The 21,415-nt window shown below is 38.3% G+C and overlaps 1 protein-coding gene across 2 annotated transcripts in view; it reads left to right on the forward strand.

Moving 5' to 3' along the window:
* Nucleotides 1–21,415, forward strand: part of EFNA5 (ephrin A5) — a 295,583-nt gene that overhangs the window by 219,927 nt on the left and 54,241 nt on the right. For both annotated transcript variants that reach the window (XM_006128886.3, XM_006128885.3), the window contains exon 2: nucleotides 17,370–17,662. In XM_006128886.3, coding sequence (XP_006128948.1) covers nucleotides 17,370–17,662 — 293 coding nt within the window. The remainder of the gene's footprint in view (nucleotides 1–17,369; nucleotides 17,663–21,415) is intronic.

Raw genomic sequence — 21,415 nt, forward strand, 5'->3', positions numbered from 1 at the left:
AATATATTAGAGGGATAAATACCAGGGAGGGAGTGGAATTATTTAAGCTTAATACCAATGTGGACACAAGAACAAATGGATATAAGATGGCTAGTAGGAAGTTTAGACCTGAGATTAGACGAAGGTTTCTAACCATTAGAGGAGTGAGGTTCTGGAACGGCCTTCCAAGGGAAGTAGTGGGGGCAAAAGATCTATCTGGTTTCAAGATGAAACTAGATGGCTACGTCTACACTGGCCACAATTTCCGGAAAAGGGATGCAAATCAGGTAAGCCAGGATAGGGAAATCCACGGGGGATTTAAATATCCCCCGCAGATTTAAATAAACATGTCCGCAGCTTTTTTTCCGGCTTGGGGAAAAGCTGGAAAAAAAGCGTCTATACTGGCGCGATCCTCCGGAATAAAGCCCTTTTCCGGAGGATCTCTTATTCCTACTTCAAAGGAGGAATAAGAGAGCCTCCAGAAAAGAGCTTTATTCCGGAGGATCGCGCCAGTCTAGACGCTTTTTTTCCGGCTTTTCCCCAAGCCGGAAAAAAAGCGGCGGACATGTTTATTTAAATCCACGGGGGATATTTAAATCCCCCGCGGATTTCCCTATGCTGACTTACCTGATTTGCATCCCTTTTCCGGAAATTGTGGCCAGTGTAGACGTAGCCGATGGGTTTATGAAGGGGATGGTTTGATGAGATAACATGATCTTGGCAACTAATTGACCATTCATTATCAGTTGGGAAATAGGTAAATGGAGGGATGATAGGAGTTACTATAGAGAACTTTCTGGGTGTCTGGCTGATGAGTCTTGCCCACATGCTCAGGGTTTAGCTGATCGCCATATTTGGGGTCGGGAAGGAATTTTCCTCCAGGGTAGATTGGCAGAGGCCCTGGAGTTTTTCGCCTTCCTCTGTAGCATGGGGTACAGATCACAGCTAGAGGATTCTCTGCATCTTGGGGTCTTCAAAGTATTTGAAGGCTTCAATATCTGAGATATAGGTGAGAGGATTATTCTGGGAGGGGTGGGTGAGATTCTGTGGCCTGCAATGTGCAGGGGGTCAGACTAGATGATCATAATGGTCCCTTCTGACTTTAAAGTCTATGAGTCTATGAGATGGAAAAAATAAGCAATTCAATATTGGTACTGTGGAAAATAAAGGATAAATGTGTTGAATTGTGACCAGTATAGTTAGGCCCTACTCAGGAAAGCATTGAAACATTTAGTAGTGTTGTAGCCATATTGCTCTCAACAATAATAGAGAGATAAGGTGGGTGAGGTAAATGTGTATATATATTACAAGAAACCCACAAATGACCACCTTTATCTTCAGCTATCGGTCTCCACTCCAAATACATATACAAAGAAATCTTATATTTACAAGGGGGCACTGAAGTACCACAAAATATGCTCCAAGGTCAAAGTCTGGGATATCACCTTAACATTCTTTAAAATTGCCTACATCAAACAAGGACAGTGTGCCAGAGAAGTAGACTGTTTTGTGGAAGAGGCCACCCAAAACACACTAAAGAACTTGATTCACACTATGGGAGGGGAGGGAGGAAAGCGTCACACCATAGACACGTAATTGTTACCTTCTGTTCCACATCGGAACCTATATGGGATTTAACACCTACAATTCATACTTGATGCAGATTGCAACCTGAAAGAAATCTTGCCCCAAGACCCTTTTCTGGCCATTAAACATCCCACCCAATCTTGTCATCAGAGGCAAGCTCCCCACAGATGAGAACATGTAAAATCAAAGCGGCACCAGTGCTGGCCATAACAGATGCAAAACTTGCCGACACATCTCCATGACTACACTGATCAATATACCTGAAACACACCTTTCAAGGTCCTTGGGTCCTACATATGCCTATCTCAATGTATACATCATTCAATCCTGGGCTACATTAGAAATTAGATCGGTATAACACAGGAGTGGGCAAATTCCAGCCCACGGGCTGGATCTGGTCTACAGGGTTAGTTAGTCCCTGGCGGGCCCCACCACTATGTTTACCTGAGCTTATACAGGTATTGGAGGATCACAGTTGCTGTTGGCCGCAATTGGCTGTTCATGCCCAATGCAAGCTGTAGGAAGAGGCGTTCCAGTCTGCGCTGCTTCCTGCTGCTTGCATTGGCCACAAACAGGGATCTGCAGCCAACGAGATATGTGATCGTCTGATACCTGCAAAAGTACTGGTAAATATGGTGGCGGCAGCCACTTTTTTATTGCTCACCCCTGGTATAACTACATTGCTCAAGGATGATGAAAAATACACACCCCTGAGCAATACAGTTACATTGACTTGATCCCTGGTGTAAACAGTGCTAGATGGATGGGAGAATTTTCCTGTCAACCTACCTATTGTGTCTCAGGGAAGTGGAGACTCTAAGCCCTTGCATTGGCTTAGTGTCTTTACTGAAGCACTAGAATGTCACAGCTATGCCATTGCAACATTCTAAGTATAGATAAGCTTCAATAACAGCTATGTTGGTGAAAACGAGATAGCCCCTATGCTCTCAAATGAACTCTCACAGAGAAATGATAAAGACAAAAACAATATCATCCATGGGCAAACTCTTCACAAAATTATTACTCTGACCTCTCTGTCCTTGTCCTCAAAGGAAACCTGTGCAACACCTTCAGAAGGCAAGTCTGGGAACTTAAATTTATAACTCTGCTAGATGCTAAAAATCACGGACTTAAAAATGACACCGGATTTATGGCTCATTACAACTGTCTGTAAACTACTAACCTATCTTTATTTCATAACTGTGGAGATACTAATTGCCCACTTTACCTTGAATAGTTTTTTGCAATATGTGTTAACTCCTTATCTGTTCCACTCTTGTAATCAGCTGTCACATTCTATGTACCTTTTCCAGACCCCATGAAGAGCTCTATATAAGTTCAAAACAATAAGAAATTACCTCATTCCCCCCTCTCCTTGTCTCCTTAAACATGAATTTGAGTCTTATTGATTTAAGCATATGTGTAAAGTTAAGTACATGCATAAGGGCTGACCTGAATAGGGCTACTTTCAGAACTCGAGACTTAATAGCTAGTTAGATACATAGCTTAACCTTTAGCCTTTTTAAAAACTGTGGTTAGTTGTATCCTCTACAGCTTAGAACCAATGTGTCAGTCTTTATTAGTTGTAATTATAATTTAAATGGAAATATATTTCATTCTACTGTTAGCAAGATCATTCTTCCGTCTAGTGTCAATGTCCTACAAATTGCTTCGAAGTACATTAGAATGTTATTGGAACATGGTAATATGTGAATGAATGTGAAAATAACAAAACTAAAGAGCAAAAAGTGCTTATTAATAAATGAATAAGTAGTTTGGAAACAAAAACAAGGTATCCCATGATAGGGTCATGGAACAACTCAGTTCTCAGAGCTCAGTAACAATATAAAGCTCTAACTAATGGCAACAATTTTCCATTTGACAGATCCATCTATGTTTCTGTGAATTACAAAGGTCTTTTTTTAGGTTTTAGAAGAAGCTGTTTTTCTTCTCTGGAGTGGATCAGAAAATATAGACACCGAGGAGTCAAAATGAACAGAATTTTTAAAAAATGATAATCAATGTTGTTCCCTTGACAAAAAACTAAGAGCTATATAAAATTCTCCTTAAATTTTCATCAGCATAAACCCAAATCTCTGGTGAAGTAATAATTTAGAGTACATTGGTTGTCTCACTGCCGGAACATGCAGGTATCTAGTGAGCATAACAACAAAAAGGTTTTCAGTATATTTCCCTTTATAGAAAAAAATGCAAGTTAGGGAAATAAAGAAAATAACCTCCATCTGCTCACATACTGTCTACAAATTTGTGGAAGGACAAAGCCTTAAATCACCATTTGTTTTTAGGAGCTTGGAAGGCACACTTTCCTTCCTAAAGCATTTGGAATAAGAGGAGATTTATCATTCAAAGGAGGGCTCCACAGACATTCCTAGTTATCGTTGTTTTGTAGTGGGGAGCAGGTGTAAAGCAGGTTTGATTATGTGTGCTGTTCTGGACAAATTCCCACAACAGGTGTTATGGGGCATATATAACCTCCCAGAAACCTTAGAAATGGAGAGAATCTGCAGAATTGAGCCTACGAGCACTGTGCTATTAATCCAAAATGTTTGACTGAGTGATTGTAAGATAGACACATCTATGGGTATTCTATAAAGAGAATAATAGAATAATAATCTCCATTATCCATGAAATGCATTAACATCTTACAAATAAAGGGGGCAAAACCTGAAGTACTTACTCTGTTTTTATTCAGTCCTTGTTTGGCCAAATTCCCTTTGTAGTCAGTGGGAGTGTAATTCATAAGAGAAGTCTCCCTGAAATCCTGTATCAAAAGAATTAAATTTGTTGAGCTGGGATTAAAAAGATGTCACAAATATCCTAGTACTCATCCCTAGAGGGAACCCAAGAGTACCAGGATGTTTTACATGTCCAGTAACGGTAACCAGATTTATTTTTTTTTTACATAGGTTTTCAAAGACAGGGGGGCTAAGGATGAAGGCACAGTTCATTATATGCAAATATGAAAACATCTTTCCATTTGGATCCAGTGTTCTAAAGTCATCATTTAAATTATGAAGTATCTGGCTTAAAATGTCACAAATTGAGAAATTCACAGTTAATATGTCAACTCAAATCTAAATGTACTGTATATTCCTCCCAAGAGAGAATAATTTTACATGCCAGGTGTACTTCAAAATCACATCATCCTGGAGCTGACTAGAGATCAACTGTTACCCTTAATTGTGGGTAGGTTTTAATTAGTGATGGGGAAACCCTGGGAGGTTCATAGGTTCCATTCAGATATTCACCAAACCTTTTGACCCAGCACACTTGAGTGGAGACATCTAGTGAACTGTGTTCCAAGAAGATACTATCTTTCTTCGCTATAATTACCCATCTCTTCCCCCCTCCTACCTTTCTTTTCGTACAACTGTCTCATTTAAAGTTACAGATTCCTCCATCCTTAATGCCCTTATCTTTTAAGACCTATTGAGCAATAACACATCTGGCTATCATTGCCCAGCATTTCAAACATCCTGGTATTTGGGGTTTCCACCAGGGTTGGATCCTAGAATATTTGTGGCATCTTTGTAATCCCAGAGTATGAATACAAACTCAACACATATCATTCTTCTGGACTAGGATTTAGAGAGACTTCTCTTATGAAGTCTATTTTAGGATCTTTGAAATGAACAGCAGACTAAGGGCAGGCATGAGAACCTACCATATCTAGTGGGGAGCCTGTCCAGGGGTATAAGAAAAAGAGATTAGTATGTAAGAAAACCAGGAGGAATAAATAGATGGAGCAAGGAGTGAAGAGTTGGGCTTTGATTTGTGTTTCATTTCAGATCAGGGAAGATGGAGGGAAGGGGTGGGGACTAGGTGATAACAGAATAGGATTTTCTGTACCTGAAGGCATTTTTCAATAAGGCCAGTTCTTATTTTATCAAACTGCTTCACTTCTTAATATAATTTAAGTTTTTGGTCTCTGTATTTGTTTAGTAATAATTTTTTAAAAGGAGAAAACATCCATTTATAAGTATTAATATCAATAAAGTGGTGTAAATTTACTGATAGGCAGTAATGCCTCCAATCATTGCAACTTTTTCAGCCTATAATAAATAGGTAGTGAATGTATAGAAAATACTGCCTTATAGGTGCATGATTCCGATTCTTATTATTGTTGCACTGACAATAGAGATAAGAAAAGCAAGCAAAACCCTCAATTTAATTTGTCTATATTATTCTCTAGTTCTTATCTTAACATTTAGTGTGGCATTCTCTGACCTTAAAACAGTTGTGCTGCCCTACCACAGGGGTGGCCATAATTTAGTTGTGGGGAAGTGATTTCTGTAGCTTGGAGATGAGAATGGTGGATGTATTTTGCTGAAGCCTTTTGGGATGAAAGAACAATAAAAAGATTTGAGGGTGCTTTTTTAGAAGTTTAACCATTTTGAAAGTTATGAAGTCTCTAAAAAGAAAATAGTCAGATTCTGCTTCCCTTACTCATGTTGTGTGGAAGTCATTCATATAGAAAGAATACATTTGAGAGCTAAATGCTGTGGATTGTGAATAAGAATTAAATTAAACCCATAATAGAAATATAATTAGAAACAGTAAACATTTTCAAAATGGTAAAAGTTCTGTGTGCATCCACTATTTAGAATTGTATGATTTACTAGATCTATTCAATTAAAAACGTGTAATTGTCCAACAGAATATAATCTTTTTAATGTTTTATCTGTTTATAGGACTTAGAATATGTGTTAACTATTTATGATAAACAATCTATCTGTTCCACCCTCTGTTAAACTGTGACACTTTGCATATGTTTTGGAGACCTGAAGAAGAGATCTATGTAAGCTCAAATGCTTGGCACAAAACAGATTTTAGCTCACCCACTGTATCTCTCTAATATGCTGGTACCAACATGGCTACAACACTGCATACCACTTATCAGCACATTCACTTATGCCAGATACCAAAACACAGACTGCATCAGGCTAATTGCCATTTAAAAAAAAAAGCAAAGCAGAGCTATTTGAATCATATTTTTAAGCATAAAACCCTCCCTGGAGTTAGTATTTTTCTGTTTTATTTACATTGCATAATTTACAAAGGCACATTTCCCTGGAAAAAATGTTTTAAGTGCATTTGTTGTGAGACAGTATGTACCAACATTCAGTCTGATAGACATTTTTATAGACTAGCTGTACGGTAAGTCTTTAGAAAAAAAAACAACTTTATTAGGAAGAATAATATTTCAATCATTAATAATAGCTTTACTTCATGCTACTGTAACCTCTAATATAGAAGTTAATTTTTTCTTGAAATTTCAGTATGCTTGGAATGCAAGAGCGTCTTCTTAAAAGACTTGAATATAGAAAGTTAAAAAGAGAAGTTTTAAATTATTTAATGTCCCTCTGCAACCATCTCTAAAATTGTTCTTTTGATGTCATTAAGGTCAATCTTTTCATGGTCTCATAACTAAATGTGGCCAAACTATTGTTACAAACAATTTATTCATTGATTATGGCCCATTTTTCTGATATCAAATAGTCTCTGAATAGATAATGACTTTTTATGCATTTGTTAGTTATTCTTAATGATTCAAATAGATTTTGCAGATGTATTTGAATCTACAGGGCTATCACTTGTTCATAGCAAACACCTCAATTAGATATTAGGACTATTAGATATTAGGATTTCCCTGATTTTGTAGTTAGTTCTCTGTCACATTATATAGCTCACATTCTCTAATTTGATCTCCTTAGTTTTATAGATCGTCATTCACAAATCATATGCATTTATGATAGCACTTGATCATTTTCATTAACTGTCAGCACTTATCCCATTGGGAACTACTTTAAACATACTACTTATTTGTTGAGACTCTTCATACAGAATATGTTGCAAATAACAGTGAGAGAGTTACCCATATTGCATTATAAGGTCTTGAAACAACTGTTTTCATAGTAACAGTATTTTCAGTTTGTCTCGAAAAATTTTCAGCCACAAGAGTGAAAGTAGCATACCCAAAACTAACAAAATGCAAGGAAACTATCCATAACCGATATAATGACATACTTAATTTTCCTACAAAGGGTAACGTAAGTATTCTGTATTTTGCAGCATGCCTCTCATAGACTCTAAATGATAGATAAAGAATAGAGCTTATGTTACATTGATTTTTGAGTGTTCCTTATGCTGCTTAAATGGAACCAAGTTGGATCATTTGTGTGTTACTAGTAGGTGTTACTATTAAAAATAGTAGGTGTTACACTCAGATGAAAAACATTTTTAATAGTATCATAGGATATGACATTGACACAATTTAGGCAAAAAAATTGTGAAATTATGGCAGTACCTATGAAAGTTGAACATGACAATAAAGGGAATTTTGTGAGCAACATTATAGCTTTTGTTTGCCAATAAGGAAATACTAGTTAAAGTAATCCAGTTAATTTTTAGCAATCCTATCAGCTTTTTAAAAAAATTATAAATTCATAACTAAACACTAAAAATAAAATCTCTTGAGAGATTAATTATAACCAGGTGTATAAGCAACAGTTGGAACATTATATAGATAGATAGACAGATAGATAGATAGATAGTATTTACTTAAATATAAATTCACTGTCATTTTCTGTCCAAGTTTTCAGCTGGTGTAAATCAACTTAGCTGTTTTTCTGTAGAGCACCAATTTACATCAGCTGGCCTTAATTCTTTTGTCTGACTTGAAAATATCAGTGGGAAAATTTGTTTGTAAAAATGACCTGCATTAGTATCAGTGAGCTATTTATTCTGTACTCCTCAAGGTAGAAATTGACTCCACTTTATATCTATCAGTCATGTTATAGATCAACACGCCTGTCGTGCAAGTGTTCTTTCTTTGGCTTTGAGTGTGAAAAACAGGACTTTTCGGCAAATGGGGCATTGTTCTCCATATCCATTAATAGATGTCAGTACATGCCTCAAGCAGGATTAACAACTACCAATCATGGAGTCACATTCCATCAAGCCTGATAGACTGCTGCTTCTAGATTAGACACATGGCCAACATACGTTGTTATGCACTGCAAATCTGGATTGTTTATTACTAATTTATAATTATTACTATGCTATAATTTGACCTGTTTAACTGTTAAGAAACTCAGTTTTAACTTTGGATAGGAGGGGAATTCTGCTCCTTAACCTTTGCTGATCCTAAAGCATATGTGTTAGTGTGACAGAAATCTAAGAAGCAGACCCTGATGTTCATTTCTAAAAAATTATCAGTTAACAAACCAGTTTAAGGCAGACAAGGGTGGGGCCTGAATATTGATGTGGGTCTTGTGTTTTCAAGTAACTTTGTATTACACAGAAAATAAAAGGAAAAACTTAACAGCTTCTGTGAATGTTTGCAAGGGAGTGAGTGTGACTGTGGGACTATCGTGAGAGGAGGATATTTTGATGGCAATGTATAGAAATGCATGAGTGGTAATTATCAGCTTTCCTCATTACTCCTTGGATAAACTGAACTAAATACTGAGAGTCAGGCCATGAGTATCGCTGCTGGATAGAAGTAATATGAGCAACCTTGCAAAGAGGCTGGCGTTGTCATTATGGTTTCACAATCTGGATAAAACCTCTGTGTGCAAACCCAGACAGACTCGAGTGTCTGCTTGGGTGTAGTACCCTGCTGTTTCTGTGATTCAGGTCATCAATATTGAAGTTTAGTCTGTAAGTTTAATACCTTTTGACAGAATCATAACTCCTCCTCTATCCTCCTTTCCTTCTTCCCCCTCTATCTGCCTCAGTAAAGTAAATGCCCACAGCAATGAAACAAATCTGTAAACAGGTAGAGGCTGCAGATGCAGGGATTAAATCTATCAGAGCTAGGAGAAGGTGAGGATGAGAGTCTGACCTCTTTGGGATCCATGCTCTGACATGCCACACGCAGCATGAGGGGGTCCCTTATCACTCTAGCCTCCTTGTGTCTTGGCATGACTGTGCCACTGAAGCCCAACAGATCAGACAAGTGCTGTAACAGAACACAGACTTTAAGAAAGGACAGTATTAATAAAAGGAATGAAAAATGTCCCTATCATCGATAGACAGTGTGGAAAATCTGTGAAGTTAAGTGGGTAAAGGTGTTGTAGTACTTAAGCCTCCCTAGAGTGCTTAGATTTATAGGTGGGAAATAATGTTGATATGTTTCTTTTGCCCTCCCTCTTACATTTCTCAGGAAAGAGCAATTAGTTTCCATTTTTTTATGATTTGCATTATCATTGTATATATATCTTTCTGGAGTGCTGGCTATAAAAAAATATAGGACTCAGCTGTACAAATAAACATAGCTGAGAGGATATATTAATAGTAAATGGAGCAGACATGTTTTTGCATAGTTAATAAACAGCTTTTTTAAACTAGGCCTCCATCTTTTTAAGGCATGTGCCATTGGTCTTTGTTTTGATGTAGCAGATTTGACTGGGGTGGCAGGCAGCTCCAGGCCCATGGAAGGTGCAGGGCCTTGATCAGAAGGGAAAGGGCGAGGGCATATGTAGCACTGGGACAGGGAAAGTTTTTTGAGCGGCTCGATGCTTTCAGTGGAATTAGATGGAATGTGCTATCTGAAGACACAACACTTAAGCGCAAGAGAAAACAAAATAGGATGTCTTACTTTTCTGCTCAGATGCACTCCTTTTTTTCTTATTTGGTGGTGTCTCTGATGTAAAGCCACCAATACAAACTTTGCCTTGATAACTCTAGTTTTCTCATTGTGGAGAGTCAATTTCAACTAGGGATGGTAATAGTGTAGTCGAATAACTGATAAGCAAAAGCTTATATGTTAATTGTTAATGATGTTAACCCTAACCCCATCCTTATCCCCCACCAGTAAATTTTTTAGCAGGCTGGCTGGCAGCCTGGCTCATGCCTGGTCTGGGACCTACCTCTACTGTGGCTCTGCTTTTAAAGTGTATTAGGAATCGGATGGGCAGGCAGCCCAGCTCAGTTCCAGCTCACGCCAGGTCCAGGAGCTTAGACCCCACTCAGACAGGGGCTGCTGCTACTCCGTGCTGCTGCCTTTATCAGAAGCAGCAGCACAGGCCAAGAAGGCAGCTGGTCGGTGAGGGGAGCTGTCTTTTAAACTAGCTCCCATTGGACCAGCTTCCTTTGCTACTCCTCTGGAGTGAGGCCAGAGCACACTGGCTGCCAGCCCCGCCCCCAGCAACTATAGAATAGTCGACTAACCAATAAGAAATCATTATGTTAATTGACTCTTCAGTTAACTAATATTTAACATCCCTAGTTTCAGCCCTCAAGACTGCTCAGTTCTAAACTTGTTCCTTTGACTAAATATCAAAGGTCAAGTTAGCTTTGCTCTCCTCTTTCTCTTGCTCCCCCTCTCTTTAAATAAACTGTCTGACTGTTGGATTGATCATGTAGCATAATATGCCATATATGTTGGCAGTTTATCAGTAAGAAACAACAACAAAAGTTTATAACAAAAAATAAAATGTCTACAATGAACAGAGAAATTGGTAATCATGGGGGGAAAGATGATTTCCAGGGGGAAGGCAAACTACATAAGCTGGCACTGTGCCCTTGAAGCCCAGTGTAATGGGGTTCTGTTCTGTATCTTCCTACTGTGCTGTTTTGTCATTTATTCTGTCCCCTTTCCTCCATTCCATTTTATATGACATACTTTGCTGCCAGTGTGGGAAGGCAGCAGGAATAAGAGGTGAAGCTAGGTCCCTGGCACATTTGTACAAAGAAAGTGAAAGGCAGAAAGACCATCTCAGCTTCTACTCTTAAGGCAATTGGTTGTTGCATTCTGTTGTAAAAATCTAAATTGAAGTCTGATGAACTCTCAAGTGCAGGGACTAGATTCTGCTCAGCTGTGTAATTGTGATGGAAGTGGGCCAAGGAGAGGTGGAGGCTTGGGTACAGTCTTTTGGGTGCTTGGCTTCTCATGAAAGCCTGACAGTTGCATAGTAGTTTTAGTTGAATGGATGTGACCATGTCTTATTTTGATCAGCTGTATCATAACAAAGACATACAATTATCATAATCTAACCATTAGTCTGGCATCTCTTCCCACTGTTTAATTACTTCCGATAAACGGTAATTTAATAGAGGACTTAATGACAAAAGAATAACTTTCAGTTTCACTCCGCTTCATGTACTTAAGTTGCCTCTTTGTATTGGCTCTTGATTATTATTTTCCCTAGGCTGTCTCCTGTGTATTCTTTTGTCATAATATTTGGATTTCTCCTAATTTGTGAAATTGTAACACATAGGACTGAAAGGGCAAATCTTCTTTATTTTCAATTTTTTGTTTTGTTTTGTTTCTTTGCTTTCTGAGGTTGGTAATACATTTTTAGATGCCCTATAATGTCATTTCTTTCATTATACACTTTTCTTAGCATCAGTAAATTGCTGAATATTCTTCTGGTTTGAATGGAGCTGAAATTAAAATAGTTTTTTGATTACTTCATTGTTTTGCATCAGAATTAGTGATGATGTCAGCACAGCTATGTGAACAGTTTATTAAATGTTGTGACAAAGCCAGTAATGGGAGCAGAAAAGGATTAATGGGTGCCACGAAAATAGCAGCTCTAAAATAAATTCACAGCAATAAAATTATGTATTTAACCCCATAACCCCCAAGGTTATTAGCATCCAGGAGACTTTCCTCATTGCAGTGTAGAATTTTTAAGGTAGATCAAATACGGGTCCCGTAGGGAGTGTTTAAAAGAACAAAGAATAGACATAGGCTTCCCTGTCATGAGTTACCAGGCTTCCAGCAAGTGTGTGTTTTAACTTTAGATACTAAAAGGTTTTGAATAAATCAGTTCTTTAGGAGTTGATTAAGCCACTGGTAATGGGTTGACTGTATCATTACAAATAACACAGCACACCTGTAAAAGGGATCATTGCTGCTTTGGGTAGATACACAGATATCTAATATATCTGAAGGGACATCAAAATGTTGTCATTGTAGATATCAGTATCTTACCAAAAAGGTATTAGTTTTATGTAAGATTTTACAGTATTATTTCATGCACAGACATCCAAGAGTACACTCCAGCTCAAAACAAAACCGCTCTACTGCGCTGTTTCCGAGGAAACTTAGCTAGTTCATTTGTTTGTTCTTTCTTTTCCCCTCTTTTGTTAAATTGATGTTAACAGTTTGTTGGCACATTGGGCCTGATTCACTGTTGCCCTGCACTTTGTGTCCTCGGTAATACCAGAATACAGGAATGTGTGATGTTCTAATTTGGTAGCATCCATTTTGCATTGGTGTTAGCAACAAGTACAAAGCAGCACAGAATCAGGGCCACTGTCTGCAGTTGACTATTCCTGGGACTATAATCAGGACTAGACTTTCAACATTCATAGTCATAGCAATTACTTGATCTAAATTCCTATTAAAATTAAAGACCTTTTATCCATTTGATAAAACAAACTCTGAACAAGAGAAGGGATGATGCTATAAAAGGAAATTTTGCCTGTGTGGTTTGAAATAGAGGAGCTGGTAGTAGAATATGTTTTGAGAACATTAGAATATGACTAATATGATTTGTATGGGAGAAGCAACAAGCAAAAGTTAATGCAGTTTTTATCTATCTATATGATAATGGGCAATTAATGTCAGTTGTGCTATTCTTTTAAATCAGGTTTTTAGATTGTTTATTTAAGGAAGAAAAGAAAAGAAAGTGACATCGAGCAGCAAAATACTATTTCAGTCTAAATATCTAGTTAAATAAATCATTTCTTATTTCAGTACCCAACAAAGTTATTAAATTCAAAGATGAGGCTTGCCTATGCTTTAGAATTTATAATTGTGAAAAAAACGCACGTGCAAGACTGTGTGCTTGCATTTGCATTAATGAATAAACAGAACAGCAGAATTAGGTTCAGAACACTTTTGTCAGCATCATGTTGCTGTCATTTAAATTGTCATGCAATTTTTTCACTGAATTCATAGTGCTCGGGATTAAAAAAACATAAACAGGAGATATCTGAAGTATTCTTTATTTCTGTTGTTTCTCCCAACTATCCTTTAGTGGTATCTGCATAACTTTTGTGTAATTAACTGGTGTATGTAGGTTATGGAGACATTTGGGGGTTAGAAGCTGCTTAGCTATTGGGGTTTTTTTCTCTCTCTCGAATACCTCTTACCACCTTACAGCTTGTTAGCCAGCTCAATAGTATACAAGTTTCCATGGCACTGTATGAATCTCACCTGACAGAAAAGCAAGGCTAATTCTTTGAAGGATAACATGTTTTGTTGTGTGTAAAAGAAGTCAATAGTGCCATTTGTCTTTATTCTAAGAGGAATATTTGCAGAACTCTCCTGGCTGTACGGTTGTCTCCTTTGCTCCTCCCTCCTCCTCCCCTCCCTCCCACCCACATACATAATTTTGAGACAGAGTAGGCATAGCTGCTTTCTCCTTAAATCTAGATCCTGTTCCTGTCTTGGGTCTGTCCATATGAACCTCTTCCCTACAGTCTCTAGTTGGGCACAGAGGTCCACGTGACTGGATCTCTATGCAGGATCAGGTCTGAAGTGAGGGAAAGGTTTCCTGTCCCCCCTTTGGGGTTTTGTGTATTATTCTTTTATATATATATATATATAGAGAGAGAGAGAGAGAGAGAGAGGGGGGGGGGAGGGGGAGGGGGAGGGGGAGGGAGAGGGAGAGGAGAGAGAGAGAGAGAGAGAGAGAGAGAGAGAGAGTGTGTGTGTGTTAAACATTTTGTAAGCCACCTCATGTGTTCTAAATAGAGAGGCAGGGTAAAAATATTTTGAATGAACAAATAAATAGATAAATACATGCAAAAGAATAGCTCTAGTTTTGGGAGAGACATTAAGAAAGCATAAGATTTACGTTCTGAGCTGTAAAATATCTGGCTTCCACTAATAGTAGTAGGTTTGCAGCTGGTAAATGTCAAATATACTCCCTTTGGATTCAGTTTAGGGTTCTTGAGGAACTGTATCATCTAGTTCTGAGGCCTTTGAGATGATAAATTAGCTAGTTACTAACTAATCAGCATTCTTAACTTTTTAATAAAAGAAGTGGCCTTTCTCTTTGTTTTCCCTTTCTAAACATAATATGGCAATTGAAGAGGAGAGAATGTAGTCATCTTAAACTTGGATCGGCACACTGGAAATTATGCAACCTCTCTGGTAAAATAAGTTTTGAAAATCCAGTGAGCCTCTATTCCACTTAGCTTGGACACATTTTGGTTACTGAATTCCTCAGAATATTATAGGAGAGGGAATAAATATCCTGTCAGTTTCCTTCCTCTGTAATTCCATTTTGTCTCCTTTCAGTATTGCTGTTACTATATTTATGGAAGGAAGAGACTTCACTCAGTTGCCTTGATAAAATATCGGATGTATGTTTTCCCTGGAGCAGGTTCATTGCTGTGGCAGCAACATCAGCAAAAGACCAATCTGCACCACTTTTAATAAGCATCATCTTCTTCCCTTTCAGACATTTAAATAGCTTTTTGGCTATAGCAAATGATTATGGAATGAAAGTACAGACACTGTAGGGAAAAGTGATTAGAAAAAACATACCGGGGGAAAATGAGTGACCCATGCACTTCAACTGCAAATCTGCATTGCAGTTCGTGTTTTCTTCAAGTTTTTCAATTTCCAGCTGTCCATATTAGTGTCTTGGGAGTAAACTGAAGAGCTTGAAGAAGCCTACATGGTCTATGACTTGTAGAGACAGAAGTAAGGTCATTGTGTTGGGGCTGAGCCCCAGCTACTCTGGACTTGACAGTTCATTGCCCTAGCACCTTTTGTGCTCCCAGTCAGCAGTCACTGCTCTCCAGCTACCCAACTTTGAAGGCCATGCAGCCTATGCTTTTGGGCCACTCATCTTGAGCTCCAACACCTGCTTCATTACAAATTAAACATTGAGATCATCTCTGTTAAAAAGTAATGATCAGGGAGAAAAGCTAGGTGTTCTCTTCTCCCCATCCCCCCATAAAGGAATAAAATGGAAAGGCACCTAGAAAGGGATTAGATGATTTCAACATTTAAAGTATGAAGTGGAGCAGCTCTTTCATTCCGAGTAAAGATTAAATTTATATCACAGATTTTATTAGTCTATTTCTAAGATACCCATTTACCATAGCCTTGGTTCTTTCCTAAACCGTAATTGTTCCTCTTTATTTGGGAGAGTTCTAGTACCAAAGAATCTAGTGAATAAAAGTTCAGGAAAGTTTGCAGTGTCTGCATACATCACAGTTAAAACCAGGCAGGGCACATATTCACTTTTCTTTATTAATTAAAAAACTTAATTTTTTGAAAACATAAATGAGAATACGGTTGGGAAAATTTGGCTTTAAAATGTATAACCTACAAGAGCTCCCTGTTCATAACCTGTAGGATACAGTATACTGTTAACTGACATGGCGAGAAGAGAGGAAATAAAAAACTTTTTTTGCAAATGTTTTAAGACAGTAGCTGTTCAATTGACAATTTTTATAAGCACCAGAGTGCAAAAATATCGTTATAGCTACTGATTTAAATGTGATTTTGTTTGAAATGGCTGTAGTTCAAAAGTACTTTTCCATGTTACATGGAGCTGTGCATCGGTTGGAATTATACAACTGTATCAGGCTTTCCCCCTTAAAAATCTATTTTATTGAAGCAAAATTAGTGTAGGGATTTGAAAAAGTGTAGTTTACTCTGAATATTTCCTTGGAGGACCAGCAGATCATTGCTTTTCTCTGAAATTAGGCGGAAGGACTCAGGTGGCAGGTTTCAAGCCCATCAGGTATTTAGAATATGCCCTTCAGCTGAAAAGTAGTATTATAGTTAAACCTGTCATTATCCCTTTATCATTCTGCGGTGCACTTGACAACTGTAGCAGCCAAAGAAAGAAGCCACAAGTAGTGATGAGCAGTCAGCTTCAAGTGGAATGGGTCAGCATTTGGTTGCGTTAGTTGTCATAGGAGAATTTGACATCCATTGACAGGCTTATAGATGTTTGTTTATGGAATCTTTAAATGTATTAGGGTGGGTTCATGTGGAGGAGTTGAATTTCTTCTCATAATTTCATCTACAAACCTTACCTGGCATTAGAGATGCAAAATAAGTGACACCTGCTAAACCTCCTCCTTTGAATGTCTGAAGAATCTTCAGTAATAATACAAAGGAATGCATCTGGCCCATGCCTTACACTACACTTCTCATTTGGCTCTCATTCAGAACTGTCAGGTTAGTCTGAGTGCTGATAATTCATATTCCAGAATCCTTTTATCTGAACATATCAATATCTCCTCTGTGTACTTTGGCAGTGGAGAAACATTGCTTTTCAAATACCTTTAAAAAGCAATCCAGGCTTTTTTCCCATCTTGACAAAGTGTGGCCAGTAATGAAGAAAAAGTAAACGCATTTGTGCTGCTGTAGTCAATTTAAGTACTTTTAACCAAATCAGCTTGTAACACAGAGGTGATTACTGCTGGGTTGGTGGAGATCATTGATTGTGTGTGCGTCTCTCTGCCTAGACGTGTAAAGCAAGGCTAGTAAATTTTCTTTTGTCCTCTTTTTGCTTAATTGTGAATTTAAAATAAACCCCCTCAGAAAACCACAGGGGAAAATAGTTTTTAACTTAGTGTACATTAAGTGTCAGTGATCATAGCACTGAATAAGCAGGTGCTGCTCTGCCGATGTTAACAAAGTAGCATCCCTTTACACCAAGAGAGAATCAGACAAGGATAACTTTGAAAAGTGAATGATGTGGCCGAAGTGAAGCGGAAGTAATGACATCATCCTAGAAGGACAGCTCTGTAGCTCCGTATTATGAGTTAATTCTTCATGTTTCATTTAATTTTAGATTCCAGAGGGGTGACTACCACATTGACGTCTGCATCAATGATTATCTGGATGTGTTCTGCCCTCATTATGAGGATTCTGTGCCAGAAGATAAGACTGAACGCTACGTTCTTTATATGGTTAACTTCGATGGCTACAGCTCCTGTGATCACACCTCCAAAGGATTCAAGAGGTGGGAATGTAATCGGCCACACTCCCCGAATGGTCCATTGAAGTTCTCAGAAAAATTCCAGCTCTTCACTCCCTTCTCACTAGGATTTGAGTTTAGACCAGGCCGGGAATATTTCTACATCTGTGAGTATATTGAGATTTGTTATTGTTGCATAACAGCTGTAAGAAATCATGCTAATTTTTTCACCTGTGTTTTATGGAAATACAAAAGATCAGCCTATGTGGTAAATGTCTCTAAGTAAACATGTGGCAGATATCTTTCAGTAAATGCAGACTTCAGGATCCCTGGATTCATTTGCTGGTAATCTAGAGTAAAATTTAGATTAAAAGCGTAGCTTCTTTTCCCCACATGAAACAGCATGTCAGCCTGTTCGGTGAACCTTTGCTGACTTTTCACGCTAAAGATACTAATGTACTTTTTCAAACACTAGAAATATGTCCGGAAAAAATAATTATACATAACTCAAATGTTCTTATTTGTGTGACTGAAATACCCTGGCCCTCATCAGCAAGGAAATTCTATGTACAGGCAGTTCCCGGGTTACGTACAAGATAGGGACTGTAGGTTTGATCTTAAGTTGAATTTGTATGTAAGTCAGGACTGGCGTCCAGATTCAGCTGCTGCTGAAACTGACCAGCGGCTGACTACAGGAAGCCCGAGGCAGAGTTGCTCTGCCCTGGGCTTCCTAGAATCAGTTTCAACAGCGGCTGAATCTGGACACCTGGGACAGAGTAGCTGGGGCGCTGTCGGGTAGGTCCCGGCAGCGCTGCACCTCAGCGCTGCACCTTCCTATTATTCTAGGAAGCCCAGGGCAGAGCAACTCTGCCTCGGGCTTCCTGTAGTCAGCCACTGGTCAGTTTCAGCAGCGGCTGACTTGGGGACGCCTGGGGCAGAACAGCTGGGGTGCTGCCGGGTTGGTCCCGTAGCGCCAAGGAGCGGCGCTGCGGGACCAACCCGGCAGCACCCGAGCTGCTCTACCCCAGGCGTCTTCGGCGAGAAAAGTTTGGTCTGCTGGGGGGAGGGGGCGCACTAGCTGCGCCTCCCCCCCCCCCCCCAGCAGACCAGGGAGATGGGGAGCAAAGCCTCGGAGGATCCGCGTAACTCGGGGACTGCCTGTACTCTGAAGATGTGGTTGCTGCACATGCCAACAGTCCAACAGTGTTTGAAGTAACAATGTCTTAGGGTGCACTACTTGCCACAGGGGAAAGCCAAAAAGAGCTTTATTCAGAGTAACTCTTTCATTAAGTGTGGGGGTTGTGGAATGCAGTAAAAGTAGATTCCAAACAAGTTAGCATGAATGAGCTCTCATACCTGGCATCAGTAAGTGATTGTGAACACTGCGTACTACAAGCTATGTTCCAAGGAGACTTGAATCAATACTGCTTTAGCCACAAGAGATGAGGAAGGGGAAAACGTAGTGAAGAGACAGGATAACTGTCAGGGATAAAGGAATGAAAATTTCAGCAGGCTAAAACTGGACGGTTGAGCTAACTGGGATGTCATGATCTCATAACCAGTCTGGATAGCTGTCACTCTGTCAGTTACTTTGTTTGACTAATATCCAACTAAAATCTCATTTCATCAATTCGTTATGTACTTGAAGTCTGCCATTTCCTAACAAGCTTCCAGTATTACCACTACAGTGTTATCCTATGTGTTCCATATCAGATGAGGGAGTTAAGAGCTTTAAACAGGCTGTTCCCAATAAATATTGCCTTCATGCCTGTAGATGGCCTTTCTACTGTGAAACAGTCATTCCACCTCATTTCACCAGAGAAACTGAATACATAACATTTTTATTTTTCAGCCTCATTTCTTCAGCATTGAGATTTTTTTCTTTCTAAACCTACAGGGAAATGTATTCATATTGAATTGTTCTCAACTTCCTTTGCTCCCCATCAAATAAAGTTTTATAATAAGAGGGATTGCAGCATCACAAGAATACTACCTTTTTTCTCTCTCATATGCTGGACTGTAATAAAAAAGTTGAACTGTAACTTTTTTATTATTATTATTATTATTTCAGTACTGTTTTATTATTCTGCATTATTATTACAGTACTGTTTCCTTGAGATAGTCATGAGGAAACATGTAAAAACCTGATGCCATTTCACATCCTATAAGTAAATAAAAAAGAGAATCATAGCTATGTGACCAATGTTATAGAATAAATGATATACGTTGTTTGGGTCACTTTACTCATGAAAACTGCCCATTAACTTTAGAAGGAGTTTTCTCTTACTATACATTACAAAAGCACGCCAGAGTAAGCATCAGCTTTGTCCTTTGGATGAATTTTTTCCTTCTTAAAAATCCTGCTGGGAGAACCTGCAGGGAGATACAAGATGAGGAATGAATTGTAATTTGCATCCATGTGATTGCTTTGCAATAAAATGCTGTACAAGTACTATACCACACGAATTGTTCAAACCTCTGTATTTGCTTTTTAGATTAAAAACAGTAATAAAAGTGAAAAGCCAAGCAAGAATGTAGAGAAATCTCTACTTGTCTAACTAGCTAATAGCCTGGTTATCAGAAAATACAAAATCCACTGAGCTTCCTAAGCAAGACCTTATTATTCAAATGCACCCGTGGTGCTTATGACTGGTTTACCTCATTTGTGGTTAAATTCAATATTTCAATAAAAATAATTGTGTCTTCTATAACATTCATTTAACAGAGTCATTTAACTGTCAAGGGTTCCCATCAAAGTAATTATTCCAAAGAGCTTTAAAATATCAAGAGTTCTATGCTGTTCAACTGAGTTTAGCTAGAATTACTGTTTTTAATGAAAGGTAATACAGCTCAAAATTAGCAGCTAAGAGTTGTCCATTTACCAGTAGATTATTGGCCTGACATTGATTGAAATTAGATTTTTCTGCCATGTTTCACAGACACGGAAGTATTCTCTTTCCTTTTCACACAGTTGGAGTATTACTTCCTCTTCATTCTTTCACTTACTATGGGCAGTAGCACAGAGTAGTTAATACAGTGAACCCAGTTATATACTGCGGTGGTAACAATTAAACATGATAATTCTCAAGGGACTGTTGTCTGCCATGCTATTTTTTTTTTCAATTGAATATGCTCTGAATGAACAAGATGGTGAACAATTCCTTGTTCCTTCCTTGAAGTTATCAGCATGGCCTGCAATGCAGGCCTCAGAAAAAAAGCATTGCTGCCTTACTGTCTGAATAGTTAATATGCTCATTGCCCAGCAGGAGGATTTTTCATCTACTCATCAGATCCAAAAAACCTGACCTTTATAAACATGCTGTTGAAGGACGGAAGGCTAGTATTTTTCAGCTTGGTGTATTCTGGGAAACTGGTTTCAAATTGTCCAGTGACTGGTTAGCCTGGAAAGTTAGGGGGAATTGAATTGTTGCCTGGGATAGTGTGATGTTAGGATAAATGTCACTATCTCTGGTGTTTATTTACAAAGATTTTTTTAAAGAAGAGCCATTATTTATCTTCCTGCTCTATGTTTTAAGGACAATTTTTGTCCCCCTTGCTTCTACCAGTTTCGGGAAATGTAATAACCTTCTTAAACCAATCATTTGCTTTATATTTTCTTTCTTGAATGATCTTTTCTATGAAATTTCACATCCTTTTATTGCTCCATGTCCTCATTAGCATTTGGAACCCTAAATGTATCACTGAAATGGATCAGATCCATTGCTCTTTATTTCCCTTTAGCTATAAAAGTTAGACTATTATATATTTTGTATTAGATTATTTCTATTTCCATTTGAGAGATGAATTCAATAATAGGACTTGCATATCAGCAAAATACTTATTAAGCAGGTTTACTTTTGGAATGGGAAAAAGCATATTAACTATATTAGAGGGAGTTTAGCTCCAAAAACTTAATTGCT

This window comes from Pelodiscus sinensis, chromosome 6 (genome assembly GCF_049634645.1).
Source record: "Pelodiscus sinensis isolate JC-2024 chromosome 6, ASM4963464v1, whole genome shotgun sequence".
Taxonomy (NCBI): Eukaryota; Metazoa; Chordata; order Testudines; family Trionychidae; genus Pelodiscus; species Pelodiscus sinensis.